Source organism: Aplidium turbinatum, chromosome 6, assembly GCF_918807975.1.
Source record: "Aplidium turbinatum chromosome 6, kaAplTurb1.1, whole genome shotgun sequence".
Classification (NCBI taxonomy): Eukaryota; Metazoa; Chordata; class Ascidiacea; order Aplousobranchia; family Polyclinidae; genus Aplidium; species Aplidium turbinatum.
In genome coordinates this window covers 9,920,770-9,940,151 of record NC_137477.1, presented here as the reverse complement: position 1 = coordinate 9,940,151, position 19,382 = coordinate 9,920,770, and the positions used below count along the sequence as shown (strand labels likewise).

The 19,382-nt window shown below is 35.8% G+C and overlaps 1 protein-coding gene across 1 annotated transcript in view; it reads right to left on the bottom strand.

Annotated features, from left to right (window-relative positions):
• The window catches only part of LOC145771566 (voltage-gated inwardly rectifying potassium channel KCNH6-like), a 69,796-nt gene that overhangs the window by 31,629 nt on the left and 18,785 nt on the right, over positions 1-19,382 (bottom strand). Inside the window, exons 4-16 of the mRNA XM_082583271.1 lie at positions 14,195-14,317; positions 13,339-13,414; positions 11,847-11,995; positions 10,972-11,184; positions 9,577-9,681; positions 9,066-9,124; positions 7,383-7,487; positions 5,704-5,796; positions 5,448-5,528; positions 4,538-4,668; positions 3,811-3,946; positions 3,196-3,394; positions 2,328-2,546 (exon numbers count right to left, since the gene is read on the bottom strand). Coding sequence (XP_082439397.1) covers positions 2,328-2,546; positions 3,196-3,394; positions 3,811-3,946; positions 4,538-4,668; positions 5,448-5,528; positions 5,704-5,796; positions 7,383-7,487; positions 9,066-9,124; positions 9,577-9,681; positions 10,972-11,184; positions 11,847-11,995; positions 13,339-13,414; positions 14,195-14,317 — 1,689 coding nt within the window. The remainder of the gene's footprint in view (positions 1-2,327; positions 2,547-3,195; positions 3,395-3,810; positions 3,947-4,537; positions 4,669-5,447; positions 5,529-5,703; positions 5,797-7,382; positions 7,488-9,065; positions 9,125-9,576; positions 9,682-10,971; positions 11,185-11,846; positions 11,996-13,338; positions 13,415-14,194; positions 14,318-19,382) is intronic.

Here is a 19,382-nt window from a genome sequence, read left to right as displayed (position 1 = left end):
CCGTAGCCTACAAATTACATGAAACTAAATGCTGGAAAATTTACAAATTGTTTTCATTTAATATACTTTTTCACTTTGTGCAGGCCTATACGGTAGTTCGTTGCCAAGATCAAATGCTCACAAAAGTGGTGTATATGTGGCCTCACAACTGTTGATTTTTAGAGTTTATAACAAATGCTTAACTTGTTTGGCCATATCTAAAAATGATAAGCTATCTTTGTAGTATTTAAGTCAAGTTTTGTGAGCATAGCATAACTCATGATAAGATTAATTTATCCAATAACTAGATAATTTTGCTCAAACATTTTACTAACAACTACATTAGTACAAGAATCCAGTAGGGTTTCAAAATTCTACCAATGAAGAAATGTAAGCTAGTGTGTATAGCCTACTGTATAATGTATATCCTAATAAATATCTGTAATAAGCTTACCTCAGCTCGCCAAATGCATTATTTTACATTTACTTTCTTCAGATAGTGAATCGAAAGTTACATTCTGCCCAAATTTCTATACCATATACAAAAGCTTTCAAAATTGTCGATGCTACATTTACATTCAAAGAAAAACGTTAATGTATTTCATACAAAGTGCAACACAATAAAGTCACTAAACTGGTAAAATGTTGAAAACTCATGGTAAGAATTAACGAAGTGGCTATTTTTACACACTTGTTGCCATGGTTGCTTGTGAAAGGTGTTGCCAGAGTTGGGATTAACTTTTCTCAAATTAGGGCAGAATTCCTTATCTGGCAACGCTATTACGGCTATATTTACACTATTATAGTGTAAATATAACCACACCAAAGAATTAATTTATTCAAATAACTAGATATTTTTGCCCAAATGATTTTTACAAACAACTACATCACAGTAGTAAGATATTGAGGAAAAAACCCAAAAAACTCTCATAAAGTTACCAGTAGGCTACCCAGCAAGCCTTTAAATCTTATATATCTAATGCAGGTGCAGCCTATGTTTTAGTGAAAATCAGTGATAAAGTTACATTTGTTTGCTAACTGTGCTCTTTTACAGTTACTTTTTGCAGTTTTAGAATCGAAATTTATCATTTAAATGCCCAGATTGCAATACCACATGCAATTGTTTCCAAAATCGATGATAATGCATTTTACATTCATTGAAAAATATCAATGCATCTCATAAATTATAATAATTATATAAAGTCTATAAACTGGTGAGACTTCGAAACATCATGGTAAGATTGATTTACCCAAATAACTTGACATTTTTGCCCAAATTCGCGACATTTTTTTTTCAACGGGGGAGCGACCGCCCCCCCTGCCCCCCCATCTCCTACGGCTAGGCTGGTTACAATAGAAAGTAATAGTAATTTGTAAGTTTCAAAACAATGTAGTTGAACGGTAAACTGTGTAATTGATCAACTCTAGTGGTGGCAACACAAACTAAATTTCACCAAGATGGCATAGTCAGAGTTCGTTGAAATACAGTATCGATCAAACCTTTCAAATGATCAAGTAGTCTACTGCCAAGCGATCTTGTGTTAAATCCTATTATCCTGCTTGCTTTGCAAAAAACAGTCATTGTTTAGGTCAACTCTCTTGGGTTCTGTTACATCATAGCTTTGTCGGAAGTCATAGGCAACATCGATTCGGTATTAGGAGATTTCCATTAAAAGCTTAAAAGCATAGCGGAAAGAAGTTGAGCTTTCACACAATCTCTAGCGAGTTGTCTAAGAGCATCTGCTCATGAATCTCCCAACTTATGATTATACCTTTAATTATTTTAATATTTAAACATTCAGCCCAGTGGCAGATACAGAAGGGGGCCATGGCTATTGGGGCGATCTCCCACCTAAACTAAAGAAAAATTAACTGTATCTACGGTATTTTTGCAAGGTCGGTTTAATGTAGGCCTACACATCATTGTTTTGTTGAATCCCTCTGCATTAAAACTACTACAAAGTCGGCAGCGTGGCCGAGTGGTTAGCGCGTTGGGCTCGCAGTCGAGAGCCTGCATGTTCGACTCCAGCCACCTGCACTTGCTGTTGTTTCTCTGGGCAAGAAACTTAACGATAATTGCCTCTACCTAGTGATCGATTTTGAGTAATGGGTAGTACCAAATTTAAGTCATAAGTAGAGTAGACAACCGGAAACAGACATTGCTGTCGGCTGCAGCGTGGGTCAGGTGTATGTCGGAAGGCGTACACCGATGCATAGCGCTCAAGTCCGCTTTCCCACAATGCAGGATAAAGATAAACAAACAAACAAACATACTTGCTGGACCCGCACCCGCCCCTGATTCAGCCGTTACCACTGAATAAGTTAGCATTCAGTAATACGCCACTTACCACCAATCAACATCACAAAGATTGAAAATATCTTTTCGTTGTGTGTATTTGGAGAGACATTTCCAAATCCAACACTGGTTAAACTACTGAACGTAAAGTATAGAGCTGTGATATATTTGTCTCTTGTGGAAGGTCCTCCAGTACTAACCACTAATTCGCCATTTATGTATGTGTTGTTGTATGGACATTGCAATTGATACGCTAAATTGTCAAGCCAACCTGCAACATACACGAAAATTTATGAAATAGGTCACCTACACATAGGCTAAGTTGTAGACTACACTTTTAGTTGCAAACAAACAAACAAACCAAACTGCAAATATAAACCTTTTCATGTTTGTTTGTTGCATTGACAGGTTTGTTGAACTGATACACTGCCTAATCTATCGGCATTGTTTTGGTAGGCTATTGGTTACATGTTCAGTTTGTCTTCATGAACATTTTTGACCCGGGCTTGAGATGATTTTAGAAACCTGTAACCTTTTCAAGGGGCCCGAAAACTTAAAAAAAAAAAACCGAATATACTATACTTTGGATATAGTGCGTTTCACTTAGAAGTGTCTTAATTTGGGCCGGAAGTTTCATTGGTACTGAGTCCTAAGTACCCTCTCAACGAGCCTCCATGAGCATACCAAAATAGCAGAGATTTACATAAACGGAAAAAGCAACATCACTCCAACGTTAAAACATGCTTAAGACTGAAATAAGATGAAAACAAGCGATATTACACGGTCGTCATGCCTTCTGACACAGTCGCAACATCTTTACCAACTTTAGTGAGAAAACAAATTCGAGCATGGACCATTCTATTGCGGCATATTAGAAGTAGGCTACACAAACAATTATTTTACACAAACAATAAACTTACCAATATTGTTCTCAAGGTGAGGTCTCTCCATATTTCCAATTGCATACCATATGCACGCCAACCAATGCGCAATCATTATGAAACTGCACATCAATAAAACCAAAACGGCAGCTCCAAATTCGCTATAACGATCAAGCTTCCTTGCCACACGAACAAGTCGTAGCAGACGAGCAGTTTTTAAAAGTCCAATAAGAGTGGTCTAGAACAAACAAGTTGCAATGGTTCCATATTATAGAACCGCAATGGTTCTATATTATAGATTATAACATTGTTTCTCAAATCATTTTTCGTTGCTGCTTAAAATTTATTAATTTTTGCTGATATGACTTTGGAGATCCATTTAAATACTTACCTTGTTCTTAATTCTTGTGTAATTTCCTTGCAGTGAAAGACTTCACGACAAAAACCCAATCCTTCTGTGGCCTAATTTGGGTCGTGGCCCATGGTTTGAAAACCAGGGTTCTGAGGTAAACTTTTTTTCAGTCAAAAATCAAGTAGCCTATATATATTAGGTAGTTCCATTTTTTAACTTTTTTCGGATAAATTTCTACATTAGAAAACTTATAGGCCGTTAGTCTAGAACTAAATATTGTAAACTTAGCCCGGAAAGCTTACCTCTTGTTGGCTTCTTAAAGTTACCATAAGGTCAAAGGGCACAGCTGCCACAAGGTCAATAAGAAACCATCCCTTAAAATAATGAATGACGATTTTGTAAGGCTGCGATACAACTTCGTCATTTTTGTTAACGTATCTGAAAAATTTAATTCAAAGAATTCAGTGTGAAATAAAAGTAAAGTTTAGGCTACCGAATATAAACTTTAAATATTACTGGCCCACTGTAGTTTAAATCTGTGATAGTTGTTTTGGTTTTTCGAAGATAAAAAGTACTGCAATTGTTTCTTGTGCCATGGTTTTTCTTTTTATTTCATAACGATTTTAGTTTTAACCAAAACATCGTTTCGGATGGGGCTGCTTAATTTCTATTTGATTCAACCTTAAGGTAAATGTGAAAATGAAATTTTTATTTATTTTTATACACTAAAAGACGACTACATACATGTATTCTACAGTAGTATGGGTTTAAGATTATACAAATGCTATCAAGCTATTTGTTATTATCAAAGCAATAGCCCAAGCAACCGTTGATAACGGCAAATAGATTAAAAGAACTTATTATATTGGTTCATTAACATTAAAATTGTGGCTTTTCTCTCCTTTTCATACATTTGGTTTCAGTCGTTTTACAATAAATTTACATCTAAGAAACGTTCCATTTATGTCGATCCTGTAAAGGCAAGTTATGAGATAAATGCTGGACTATGGGAAAATGTGAGTTACTCACGTGGTACGGAAGTTGATTATGATGTCAACAATGAAGAAAATATCTACTAAAAGTTCTATCACACTGAGTGGAGAGTTGAAATCATAGCCAGTTCGAATTCCCCTGTCTTCATTAGATGCTTCGTACTTGGGCTAAAAAAAATCGTTAATTTGTATTTAGATTTGGTGAACGGGAACGTTAAAAAATTGATTGCGAATGGTTGAGCTTAAAACTTGTTTGCAACTATAGCGTAGTCGTGAACACCGATGAGCTGTTGCAACCCCTAAATATTTAAGCAACGATATCTTGAGTTAGATTTTATTTTATGAAAAGAAAGTAGCCTAGTTCCTGCTGATATAATAGCTTTTTACTGTATATCACGCTGTACCCAAGTTTAACCTTTGGCACAAGGAAAAAAGGACCTGTGGAAGGTTCAGATATAAACATTAAGACGACTTGTTCACAACTCGGCTAAATACATAGAGAACAGTTTTGACCAGTTTTGATTTTAACCGATTGTATTTATCTTATGCTTAGCGTATTGTAATCTGAAACTAATGTAATGACATATTCTATTTGAACGAACATTTTCTAAACTGTTTATACCTGGGTGACAAAAATTTAGATAAAAGCTCCAAATAAAATTACGTTTACTGATTGAAAAAATTAGTTTTTGTTGTTGCTACAATTTCAACCAGATTGTAAAATATTTCACAATGTATGTAAATATTTTCACACTGAACTAAATTATCTTCACCTTTTAAACAATCTCCCTTTACCATTTAGCAAAACTGTTAGCAACAATCTGCAAAAATTTGGCAAATCTGGCAGTATTTCAAGCTATGTAGGCTATACCTTTTGTTCGATAATTGAGTTTAAGATTTCTCAACGTTAGTATACAAACTTGGATACAATTAAAAGCAGTACTGACCTTCAAAACAAATGCAGCAGTGTAAGGAGTAAATACGGCAGTATAAATAACTAGCAGTAATATCAACCAGTCCCAAACTGCCTGTAAGATTACAAAAAAAAACAGAAAAAATGTTATTTTAGAATCAAAAGCATAAAAAGATGTCCATTTATTCAAACTGTAGCAGAGAAGAACATTTTAAAAAGTAACAAAGTTTGTGAAATTATATTTAAAAAACGATGTAAGAATGTCGAAGATGTCTGTGTTGAAAACGTACCTTAAACAAACTGTAATGTAGAATTGTCCATTTGTGAATTTTTGGGATGTGTATTTTGTATTCGGGGAGTACTTCAGCTCCAAGAGATAGCACCTTAAATTTAAATGCATGCATTGCGATAATTGTGATAACAGTTGATATTACAAGCTTAAGCCGCAAATAATAAAAATCTACAATTATTATTTGAGATAAGTAGCCAGCAGTAAGTTTCTTCTTTCTTCTGATGCAGCCTATGTGATATTTACGTCTATCAAACCTAACCATCTTTTATCTTTGATGTACAAAAGTAGTTTGTGAAAAAAAACATTTAAAAAACTTTGCAATCCATTTAAAACTACAAAGATGCATCCAGGTGCGTAGCCAGTACAAATTTCGGGGGAAGCAAATATGTAATTTTGCATATGTGAGTGACCGAAAGCGAATGACCGAAGACAGAGCACCCGCAATGTGACCTACAGTGGGCCTTCCCCATAAAATTCCGAAAAAAAAACAACTTTGAACTGCGTACCCTGAGGGTACTTTCAGTAAAACTTTGTCAAATGATGCTGTAATAAAGAAACTTTTTTCAAAATATTCCTGGGACGGGCAATTTCCTCCTTTGTCCCCGTGACTACGCCTCTGGTCTGGATGCATTAGTTAAAACGCTTTGACTGTTAGAATAGTCTTACAACCTTAGAGCACACATATCGTAACTTCGCTACTTGAATGACTTATAGTTTATCGCTTTTTTGATGTTGTTTTACCATTTTAACGTACGGTCCCGTTCATAGATCCAAAGATGTCATAAAAGCAAAACCTTCTATACGGTAAATCACACTCCACACTTAAAAAACTAACGCTGATTTGCACTTCTTTCGTCAAAATCAGCAAAGTAATTATTCATGTTTTTTTACGACGTTGCTGTCATTGCTGTGACGTTTTTAATAGCCTATATTGCTGTTCTGACAACCACTCTGTTATTAATCTGATTTGGTGCCAAATTTAGCACCTGTTGGTGCTAAATTCAACAAACCTACATCTCCTATAATAACTATAAGGGTTCTGTGACATTTGCAAATAGTTGTCTTTATTTTAGATAGACGTGTTGCAAATCAGGGTTGTGCAAACTATTCATTGTTGAAGCCATATTTGATAATATGGCCATAATTATAGGAAGATTAGACTTATAAGAGACATTAACTGATTCCATGGTTTCGTTAATTGTAAAACTGCTGATGGTCACAAAAGTCGAACATGCAAACCAATAAAGTAAACCACTCACATTCTACTTAAATAAATATTTGATGTGGTCTTGAATCTTTAAACTCGGACTGACAAAGCCTTCAATCGGTTATTCTTGGCATTTTCGCATACTTGTAGAGGCTTTGAGCCACTGATGCAAGGTCGGTTACTGATATTGGCAGAATAAAGTTTGCATAGTTGTAAAGTGTTGTTGTCTATGTGATATTCCATCCACTAGGTGCCGCTGAGTGGAAAACAGTCCTGAAATGCGTTCCTCAAGCGCTCAGCGCTTGCCCCGAGAGCCGAACCACCGCTGCTTGATCTTGAATTTGGCGGTTAACCACTGAGCTAACAATCTTTTTACAAGAACAATATGGCATTAATAAACACCAATGATTGCGTTTACTGACTCGCAGGTTTTATATCATACACATTGCTGTAAATTAGTTTCTGTATACCTCAGTTACTCTTCCAGGGGTAACCCTCTCTTTCATCTGCACCATGGTTCCCGCTTTTAGCATCTCAGAGACCTCAAGAAATGATGCCGGTCTAGCGGGAGTTTTCTGCCGTGAACAATATATAAAAGGCCATTGTTTGTTAAGCTGAGTCCATGGAACTTTTATGGGTCCGTGGAAACATAGAGACCAGTGAGGTACTTGTAATTCTTTTTGTATCACCATATGCCGAGGGACGTAAAGAAAACATGTACTGCATAATATTCTACTTGTAAAAATATTTATGTTTTAGGACACTTTTTTACTTTATCGTAAGTTCGGTGTCCGACGTTTTTTTCGTAAACAGTTGTTCGTAAAACAATTGTTTGTAAACAATTGTTTGTAAAATCAATTCTTCGTAAACACAATTCTTCGTAAAGCAGTTCTTCGCGCATGCAATTGACCGTAATACTAATTGTTCGTAAAAGAGTTAGGCTACAGTTTTTTTTTCAGTTACAATTGTGCTTAATTAAGACGTGCTGTAGAGTGCAGACGAGCATACAGAGTGTAGAGTCCCTGATTCAGAATGGCATTACAGTTTGTGCGCAGCGAAAAAGGAAAGCCAAAACTTTTGTATAGTGGCCAGCTTTATTACAAAGATTATAGACTTTATAGTGCACATAACGCACAAGGGCAAGAAACTACTTATTGGAAATGTGAGCATTTTCGAAAGAAATGTCTTGCACGAGTAACAACTGCTATGGCAGCCATTGTACAATCCAGAGATGGACACTTGGGTTGGGTGCCCAGATCGTCGTTAAGAGCGCCGTCCTCTCATATTTGCAATTCCAATGTGGAACTGCTATGATGGAGTCCTCAGTGGCCTTCCTAAAACTAATAATAGCATTGAAGGATGGCACAGACGGTTCATGTTCCAGGTATCTGCAAATCATCCAGATATTTGGAAGTTCATATCTGTAATCAAGCGAGAGCAAAACCTAAACGAGGTTCGCATTGAACATTATGTCAGTGGCCAGGCAGGCATTATGCACCTTCATCGGAAATTTCAAGACAAACCTTGCTGTTGCGAAAAACTGTTCACGAACAATTGATCTATCACCTGTTTACGAACAATTCACCTATACGAACAATTGATGTATACGAAGAACTGCTTTACGAAGAATTGTTTTACGAACATTTAGTTTTACGAACAACTGTTTACGAACAATTGTTTTACAAACAACTGTTTACGAACAATTTACCTATAACCGTAAGTTCAAATCTATTGCAGGCGGAATGAAAATATTACACTTTGAGAAACTTATTTTATCTGCTTTAAATTTACCTGTATTTTTTGTTGTTTTATTATATGCATAAAGCTTTGGCAGAGAGTTTGCTTTGTTGAAGCATAAACAAACAAAACAAAGTAAATTTAGCGGATTACATGTTTTATCACAAAGAAATATAACATAATTAATAAAAATTAACTAATAAATGTTAAATGTAGTGTTGTTGCTGGGTTATGTCTGTTTGTGGTTTAAAAAAGTTACCTCTCTACCAGAATTGTATCATATGTATATGGTCATTGGTCAATAATTCAAAATCAGCGCAAAAATTTTGTAAAATAACAATAAATTTTAAAAACGAAGACTGCTACGTTGCATGAAAGTAATCCAACGCTATCATATAGTAAAAGAAAGAGCTTACCTTTTGCCTAAGCAAATCTGAATCAGAAGTTGAACTTGCAAAAGACAAAGATTTTCCTTCTAAAATACAAAAGAAGTCGACTATCTATTGTGTTCGATCATATTTCACAAATTACCGCTATATTTGGTTAAAATGATACAGTAGCCTATATTCAAATAATAGATTTGCTATCAATTGGCGAAATAACATGGTTTAGCGTTTTTGCTCATTTCGCCTTAGAGCTTTAACTTTTTCAGGAAGTTAAAACTCCGCAGCGCTTTATATGTTGCATACATGCAACAAAGATTATTGGAAAGAACATGACTTCAGGGGAGTAGAAGGAATTTTTGGGAAAAAAATGAAACAAAAAACTTTTAATTGTCCCTTTATAGCCCGATGTTGCAAATTTACAACAAGTTGAAAGCTGATGCTAAATATTCGGTATTGGTTGGACTAAACTTAAAAAAAATATAATTTTATTATAGACTCTACGAGGTTAAAAAAATAAATAAATAAACTAAAAAAGACATACTTAGTTCAGCTTCACATAGCGAGTTGTTCAAGTCAACCATCGAAGAGGCTTGCCGCATGAATACAGGGTTTCCAGATTCGTTGTCAAAGTTTTTAGATGCGTTGCCTGTAGTTATATTTTATTTAATTTTTTTCTTTGCAACAGCAAGGCATAAAATGTAGCGCTAGAAAATGGAAAAACGTTTTATATTGAAGACATTTTCTACTTCTGTACAAAATCATTGTATTCAACAACTACTGTAGTAGTGGACCAGCAGCGTGTAAATAGCTTCATGAGAATCAGTTTCAAAGAGCTAATTTAAAGTTTTCCAAAAGTAGAAGTATAATTGTCATATTTCAGGGTTTATTTTTTTTTTGTATCATGTACCCATTCGTATCACACGAAAAACTAACAAAAATTTGAAAAACTATAACTGAGAACAGGAAAATTAGGTAGGCCTATTGTTAAATATCATAAACTAAGGTTTGTAAAGTGTTAAATATACGGTACCTTGAGACTTATCGTCACTTGCTAAGGTGAATTTACACCCAAGGAAAAAGAATGTGGCCATGCATATTTTATGACAAGCCTAGTTATGCTTGCATTAATAATTAATTCAAGTAAGGTTTTTAAAAATGTTTAAAATACGCAAAACAAAACTGGAGATGTTACAATCCTTGTTAAAACTGCTAAAAAATGAAAGTGAAATTTACGTTGAAACACATCATCTGATTGTTACTGCTCAGCGGTGAGCTATGCACCAAAAGTGGATTAAAATACACACCACTGGTTCCGTTGTACATCGATTGATATGTTATAAACAAAGTGAAAAAGACATTGTATGAAAACGTCGATAAAATGGAGGTAAGGAAGGGTCTTCAAATATTTATATTTTCTCTTGAAAGTTATGCTTAGGACATCATTGCAATAAAGCAATATCAGCTGATTTTATGATACAATTTTTCCTAGGAGGCAACTGGGTCATAGAGTTATCGCTGAAAGCAAAATAGAAATAATTCCTCAAATAAACAAAAAATAAATAAAATAAAAATAACAAACAACAACTGACTCGATGACCTTTCTCCTTTTGTTGCATTTGTTATGAAACCTAACTTTCATAATTTTGTGATTTTGCTTGTAGGTTGAACACTGTATAGTGTAACTTATAGCCTAAGTATTATCAAAGATGGTGTTATCACCTAACACAAAATATGAAATAAAAGCTTTAAAATGAAAGTCAGTCTATTCATTTGACGTGAGTGTACCTCTATTAAACTATTTTAAATTCACCTTTTTGTGAAAGTGAATTGTCTTGACAAGATTTGGGAAAATTCTATCTATGGCAATGTGGAACTTCACTACGGCGATTACAAGGTGAATTTCTATGCATTGCTTGATTAGTAGGCTAAAGCTTACCAGAGCCGAATGACATAAAACTGGTTTCATCTTTCATGATTGAATCCTCATGAAGATTAGCAAATCCAGCTGGATTGGGAACTGCTAAGTAATTCTCGTCACGTGACAAAGTGAGTTCAGCCGACCGTGACTTGCTGCTTGCAAACTCAGTGTCGAACTTCAATACACCGGAATTGCAGGTTCCGTTTTCTTGAGTCGAAAAATCAAGATTTTCTGTAAATTACTTTCAAAGTTTAATTTATCTACAACGATAAGCTTTGCGAGACCTGTTTCCTTTTACTTTGCAGTCTTGTAATCTTAGTCGGCTGCTGATCTAATCAAAACAAGTTATCAAAAACAGGCCATTCAACCAGCAAGGTTACAAGCAAACAAATGAAGGTTTTAAACAAAAAAATCGTGCTTACCAATGCCAAGGAAAGGCTTTGTAGTCAAACAAGCATGATGAAACTTTAGACACTAGAGGAGTGTTTTCTAACCTTTTTGGTGATGAATCCATTTTAAAGAGTTAAAAAAGCCGCGAACTGACCCATTAACTGCCCAGTGTGACCCCTTTAAAACGTTTTATGGAGCCTCAAAAGCAGTAATTCTCAATCTTTTTTCAGTAGCACTTTCTTTTCCAAGAATCATCAAGCCTGTGTCCCCCAACCACCCAACTTGGTCCGGACTTCTAAGAGTAGCTCAGAGCAAAAATTTGCAAAACTTCTCGCAAATGTATCAATTTTACTGGTCAAATTTTAATATATTTTCCAGAAATCAATGCTTTTACCAACCCTCCTAAAACATAATCGTTTGAGATTTTACAAAATTCAAGTTTGGAACTCCTGCTCAAGAGTCCAAATGAATCGAAGTAGAGAGTTAGCACAAAGAGCACTCACCTTCTGCAGAAGAGAATAGTAACTTTTCATTTATTGATGCTTCGTTTTTGCGAGAGGAAAAATCGTCAAAATTGTCACAAAGAGAAATATTAACACTGGGAATGTCGTGATCTTCAAACTTATCCGTTTTACGTCTCTCAAACAATGAGCTGTGCAATTAAACAAACCAAGTCAATGCAAAGTAGAATAATGTACGTAATGCAGCATGTAAGCTACAGTTGTAGGCTACACTGACAATTGCAAAATACTTGATTTGCTACTGGTACATTTGAGTATTAATTTACAATATGCATAATGAATAATGATTAAGCTTACTGTACAAATGGATTCGACTTGCATTTATTGTGAAAGCAAGATGATGTTTGAGAGAGTCACAGTTCGTTTTATCTCTTATCAAGAATAAACTTGGGAAAGTTTAATGACTTAGTTTATTGGGATATCAACGCAAAACAGTCACATAATGGTCGAATAGTTATACTTGTGAGATGATAAATAAAAATTCTCGAAGGACTTTAACGAATGGTTCAGCACTTCCGACAGATAATCAAAATAACTGTGAACAGCACTAGATTCAAACATCTATAACTCTGATAAATGACTTCAATATACTTTTTCTCATTTCTCATACAACTCTAATCTCGATTACAACTTCTAATAGCACCAACTCTCACCTACTCTTATTCAATAATTTCTACTTCCATTTCTATCAATTTCAATAATAATCTCAATAATCATCTCAATAATCAATTACGCAAATTACGCCACGATTTATAGTCGGTTTGTTTTGACCAGTAACTTCGAAAAGGTACGATAATGCTACGTCATAAGAACTCATTATTCTGGTCATGTTTTACTACCCGTAAACATCTTTCTGACGCCATACCAACCTACTATCTGACAAATTGCTCGATTAAGTCGGAGAGCAAATTCTTCTACAGTAGAAGCACATTGCATAATAAGGATTTCGCAAAGAAAGGTCACTATAGAACAGTAACCGATAATAACATTTCGTAAGAATTACACAATTAAAACAGTACACTTGGTCAACTCAAGACACATAATCAGTAGCCTGGCCCTGTCGTGGGACTTCGCATACTGATTGTGACAGAGAGCATAATTGTACAATTCAACTACCACTTGAAGCTTGACATGTTCATATAACCTACAGCAATCATATCAACATTAACAACTCAAAAGATCTTACAAAATATGCAGCAAACAAACATTTTGCTGCTTAAACATCAAGCAAATGCATAAGGCACACCTCAAACAACCACTTTATCTGATACGTATCTTCATGAGGTCGGCTGCGAATCTGACCAGATCTGGTGAAGATGTGTAGAAGATAAAGTGGTTGTCTGGTACGTTTGAAAGGGTAGATCGAGTGGAAAACAAATAGATTCTAGTGCTCTATCCCTTCAGTACCACCTCCAGCGAACCAAAACGTAGCAATAGAAAGCCTTGCAACCACACAACATTTTAATATACCCACCGTTTGGAAAGTGCTTTGGCTGGTGACGCAAAACTAGGACGGAAGTGAAATTTGGATTTAAGTCTTTGAACAGATGCTGAAAATGTTACACAATATTATAACAATCTAACCTAAATCAATCGTTAACAATAACGTTGGTTTCATTATGTAAAAGGTTATAAAGTAGAGACTTGTAGCCAGTATTGTACGCGTCAATGAAATAAATTGACGGCGTCAGCGTCAGCGCGAGTTGCCTAAAAACTTTACGGCGTAAAGTACTGCGTCAGCTCTTAAAGAAATTGACGGCGTTAGCGTCAGCGCTAAGTTCTAGCGCTATTTTAGCCAGGGTTTCACAAAACGAAAGTATTGCAACCACGTTTAGGCTAACAATGGCTATAAATAAAAAGCAGGTTTTATGTTTTGAGACTGTATTGTAATTAGCTGCTTAGCTTCTTAGTTATTTCCTTGTAGAAACACAAGCATTTCAAAACGTTTGTCTGACAATCTGCTGCGTTTGGGACGCATAATGTCCTTTCCAAGTGAAACCATGCGTTCCACAGCCGCGCTGAATGGTAGGCTACTGGTGTGTTGTATTTCAAAAACAAGTCTTGAAAACGTTTACTCGGAAAGGGATCACTGTTCCAAGAGTTTTTAATTCAGTACCGTAGTTATAGATATCCTTGGTCACTATACAAGCACACACATATTAAATTGTTACAATAAGATAGTACAATAGTTTAGTGACCGAATGACCTCAAGTTCAGGCAGAACACAGCAAAAGACTGCGACAGATATGAAGCCAGCTCCCGTACATCAAAATGAATCCAGAAATGATTTATTAGAAATAAACACAGTATTCTTAACATTGTGAACTTACGTAGTGAATTGGGAGGGTTTTTTTCTTCTGTCTCAAGCTGAAAGTTTAGAACTAACATTGACACCGGTCCATCATGCTCTACTTTGACGGGCGTAACCAAGATACTACAAATAAACGGTGAACCTGAAATACATAATGCCTTAATATCCATTGTGTGTAAGTTACTTACAATTAGGCAGATCATATCTCGCTGGAACAAAGACGAGACGCGTATTTGTAATCCGCAAGTCGCTGCTGCAGATGAGGTTTATAAACCAATCAAAGGCAAGATTTAAATCAGCTGATTGCAGCAATGCGACTCATGCACGCTGGAAAGTAAAAATAAATGAACGTTTTGCCATCCCCAGGGTGGTCTAAGGTATGGCTTCCCAAACTTGGGATCGCGACCCCCAAGGGGTCGCGTAATGAACTTTAGGGGTCGCAGAGAGTATATCAATTTGCACAAGGGTACTGCATATTAAACACTTATGTGCAAGATGCTGTGACAGCTATTAACTTTAAGAGTCGCGCAGTCAATAGGCTGTCCGTATTTTTGAAAATTTAAGAGGTGAAATGGAATCGGAGTTAAAAACTCTTTTACTGCATCGTGAAGTGAGGTGGCTTTCAAAAGTCAAAGCTTTAAAATTGCTACCCAATTAACGTTGAAAACCGAAATCGTGATTTTTCATACAGAATAAATTCAGTCTTGGTCCACCATTTTCGCAATGACATCTAGTTTTTGGAATTATGCAAAATGTCAGATTTGCTTGAAAAACTGAACGAATTTAATTTGTCCCTTCAGACCTCCTAGGAGAAAACATCAATATTTTGCATTGAAATCTAAAATTGATGCGTTCAATAAAAAATTGAACATCTGGAAATAAAAATTTTAAAAAGATATACCTGAAATGTTCTCACTTCACCTACCGTTCTAACCTAAGCAACATCGAAACCGCTTTGACACCTGCATTAACAAACACCGAGCCACGACTGGACTTGCTTTGTGGTAGAAAGCAGTCACACCCATCACACCGAATAAATGTGTTTGCTTTTTTGTTTCCAGTAGTTTACCCATAGGCTTCATTGTGATGGTCAGAAATAAATAAAAAGCAAACTGAACTGAGTGCCAGTAACCTAAATTGTTTTTGGTTTGATCTAAACTTTTCAATAAATATCACAAATGTATATTTCGCACTGTTTATCATTTTAATCGTAAGGAGTCGCGAAAATTTTTAGGAGATTAAAAAGGGTCGCGAGCAAAAAAGTTTGGGAAGCCCTGGTCTAAGGGGGTAAGGTTGGAGAGGAGTCATTTCAATGGCGTGGGTAGATTCCCACCTCTTCCATTACTCTTTCTTTATTTGTAATTACCGAACACAGTTCAAAGCAAGAATCAAGTATCTGGCGGAGTGCTAGAAAGCTCACAATTCTGCAATCAGCTGGTTCGTAAAGAATATTGTCCCATGTTAAAGTGGCTACTGGCCAAAATACCCTACCTGCTGCAGCGACCTACAGATTACAAATACGCAAACTGGACACTGTAACAACAAAAACGATAGGGGAAGGGCGGGGCCCAATAGCGCAATAGCCTACGCACGTCGTACAATATGCAAGAGCGCATTGAAGGCTGAAGCCACTGCGTATACAGTAGCCTATTTTGCATAGGCGGCCCTGCTTATCACGCAACAGTGCTAAACGATATGACGAGATCAAGGTGTTGCTTCAAACTTTCATCGAAACACAAATCAGGTTTGTCGGCTGTGCGATGAGGAATAAGAGTCATTAGAACATCCCTCGATTCTATGCTCAGCACTGATGACAAAACGATATTATGGCCAACTGTGTAGGCCTACATCCTTTAAAAATCTCTCCATAGCCTCCGGAAAGCAAGCCTACTGCTGCTGATGTTCATCGTCAGGCGTCTTGGGTGCTGCAACAGTAACAACAATTGACAGGACTCATTAACAGCATGCTTGAAGGTGGATACAAAGACTTGGTTTCCTTATTTTTTCTTCGATGTTATCCAAAATCTTTAAACCACCTGGCGTATGTCAGCGCTACTAAGTATTATTCCACAGGGCTTAAAAATTGAAAAACAAAAATAAAAGCCAAGTGCATAATAAAATCAAAGCCAATAATAAAAATAGAACCACAGCGTAAAGGAGCAGGTACGGCTACAAACCTAAGCAAATCAGGAATGCTGATTAGCTTTTGTCGGCTGTTGCCTTTCAAAAAAGGTGGAATTGTTATCTTGTTACAACAAACACATGGAACTAAACTTTTACTAACTGTATAGTAAAGTAGGCCATACCCAATTGTAAAATAAAATTAGAAATAAAACGTAATCGTTGTATTGGAATGTAAGCTGCAGGCTATTTAAATCTTACAAGGATAACTTCTATATTTCAATCTAAATCCATGGTAGAAATAGCCTACTCATGGTCACAACGGTAAACCATAATCTCTTCGTGGGAAATTGTAACATAAGATTCCCGGATTCGTTTGTCTGTATGCAATGACCGAAAGAAACACTCTTCTGAAAACGTCTATTCAAGAATTGTATTTCTGTAAAAATAGCCTCAAGGCTGCCGAAGAATGGAGGAAACACCGTAACCACTAAAACTTGTCACAACAATACAAATTACTGAGATAAAGACGGAAATTTCGTCTAGTTGGTAAGCACAAGCAAAACCGTTTTAATATGCGACCAACTTTTCAAGCAACAATTTTAAGAATGAGAGAATAAATTACGATATTTCAAACGCACGTAACCATCTTCTGTGACGTAATAATGATAAGCATTATGAAGCTATTTAAGCACCTGTTAAATTTAGCTTACACCATATCTCGTAATTCAAGATTTAACCATTATGTAATGTTTCACAGGTGTGACAAAGGTGATGCAATCTTTGCTTATTTCTAGCAACAGTCCATGACGTAAGACGTCAGGTTCAGTAGACAACGGTTTTATGTGACGTTTGATTTGTACAGAGATTGTCCGTAACAACTTAATCTTGTGAAAATCTTCCCTTTGTAACAATTTTTAGCTGTTTCAATACCTTGGCACTCAGTAGACTACTGAGTAGGCTACTGTATATATTGACCAAACAAATAGGCCTATACGCGACATAGGTGAGTCGTCAAACTCCATTTCTTAATCTTCGTAAAAAAAACTTGAAAGATATTGCATATAATTCAATTTTTATTGGTTAACATTTGATATTGATCGACGAGCAGTTTATTCATTTGAGAATGATGCAAATACGTTTATCTTTCGTTCTGAAGGCGAAAACCTCGCGACAGCGTTAGCCACAAACAAAAGACATTAAAAATGTATGCTTTCATTTTTTAAATTTATTTACAACAGAGACCAACCACAATGAACCACAAAGAAGATGGGCATTTTTAACAACTTAAAATATATCACATAATTGGAAGTAATGAAACAACTTCAACTTTTCTACTACAAAGCAGTCTCTTGAAATTATAAGCAAATGATTATTTTCTTATAAATTCTTTAACATTGTTTGAATGTAGGCAGGAAATACAAAAATGCGGAAACAGTTTATCTACATAAACGTCAAAGACATAAGTTGCTTCAGCGCATTACTGCACCAATTTCAACTGCTTATACGTAAAAGTATATGAATATTTATCATAAGATACTATATTTGTCGTTGTTTATGCTGCCAGGCGACATAGAAACCAAAAACACGTAAACCACTATGCGATTTCGCACGAAAGAAAACTACCATGATAACTTATTGTTTTCACAACACTTGGTGAGTAGTTCAGCAACCTATTGTTCTGCGTTTTCAGTAATTCCCAATATATAATTACAATGACATTGCGACAGATTAGTTAAAAAGATTTTATCCAGAAACTGGTCTGAGCGTTGATCCAACACTTTTTGAAGCTTTATGTACATAACAAACCCAAGAATAGCTAGTTGAATAAGCAATTAGACTTTTTGTCTACTGTATGTTTGCTACCCTTCATATTATTTTGCCTATTTTGGCATTTCACTCCTCATGATGTCGCTTGATTCATCCCTTGCTAAAATTGGTGTATCATGTACAATTGTACATGGCATTTTTATGGTTTGATATAAAGTTTTCCTGTAAATTACCGTTTGTACCAGTGTAGTAAGTTTTTCGTAGAAATGAAATGTCTTGATTTGGGGCCCGAGAATTTTGCTGTCACTCTAGTTACTAGAGTTTCTTAACCGGGGGTGCTAGCACCCCTCGGGGGTGCTGGAATAGACTGTAGGGGGTGCTAAATGCATGCAGTATAATACCAAAAAATGCCATTTTACTTTTCTGCATTTTTTCGTCTTTCTACCAGTATCAGCAGAACTTTTTCATAACATGATTTGCTGTTATTGTAGTCATCTCCCAGTCAAGTACACAAATTGATCCTGAGTAGATTGTGCGAACTTACCTGGTGGGTCCTTTGTTGTAATATTGCTGCTCACCTCTCGCTTCTAGAAACCACCATAGTGTAGTCATCTAAGCTCAAAAAAAGGGCCAACCCGGAAAAAATTCGTAACTTAACGGATTTGGTATCAAAAGAAGCGAAATTTTATGTAGATCATCATATCCAAAATCCTCTTCAATCGGCTTTGAGCAAATGGAATGGGGGGCATTTGAAATTTGCGTCTAGCGCCCCCTAACGGAAATGAACTATAATCATCTTTTCTAATACTTCCATACTGATTTCTGATTTGTTTTTTCAAATATCGCGATCTGTAGCTTTGTGAGAACATTTTGGTAAAAAATCCTGGATGTGACGTCATGATGACGTCACAAGAATAATTGGAATATCGTAATTACTCTTCAATACTAGGGGATGAATGGAATGCAAGAATACTCCCAGTAAAGCCACTTTTTCTTTTCGTTTTTTACTTTGTTGAATACAATAAGTTTAATGGGGAGTGATGGGCTACTTAAAACACATGTTGCGCCATCTAGTGCAGAAAATGTAAATGTTGACAATCGAGAATTTCCAGTGAATGCAATCGTTGGTTTGTGCAATGTGCATATTGTTTTGTGTTCACTTACTTGAGTAAACCTTTCAGAGCATTTAGAAAATCAATGAAAAATTTTAATACTCGCAGTAGCAATGGCGTCATTATGCACTGGTTAAAAGGAATGTTTTATGGACGATCACGAATATCGCTGTTATAGGGTAAATAGTAAAATTCAATATCAAT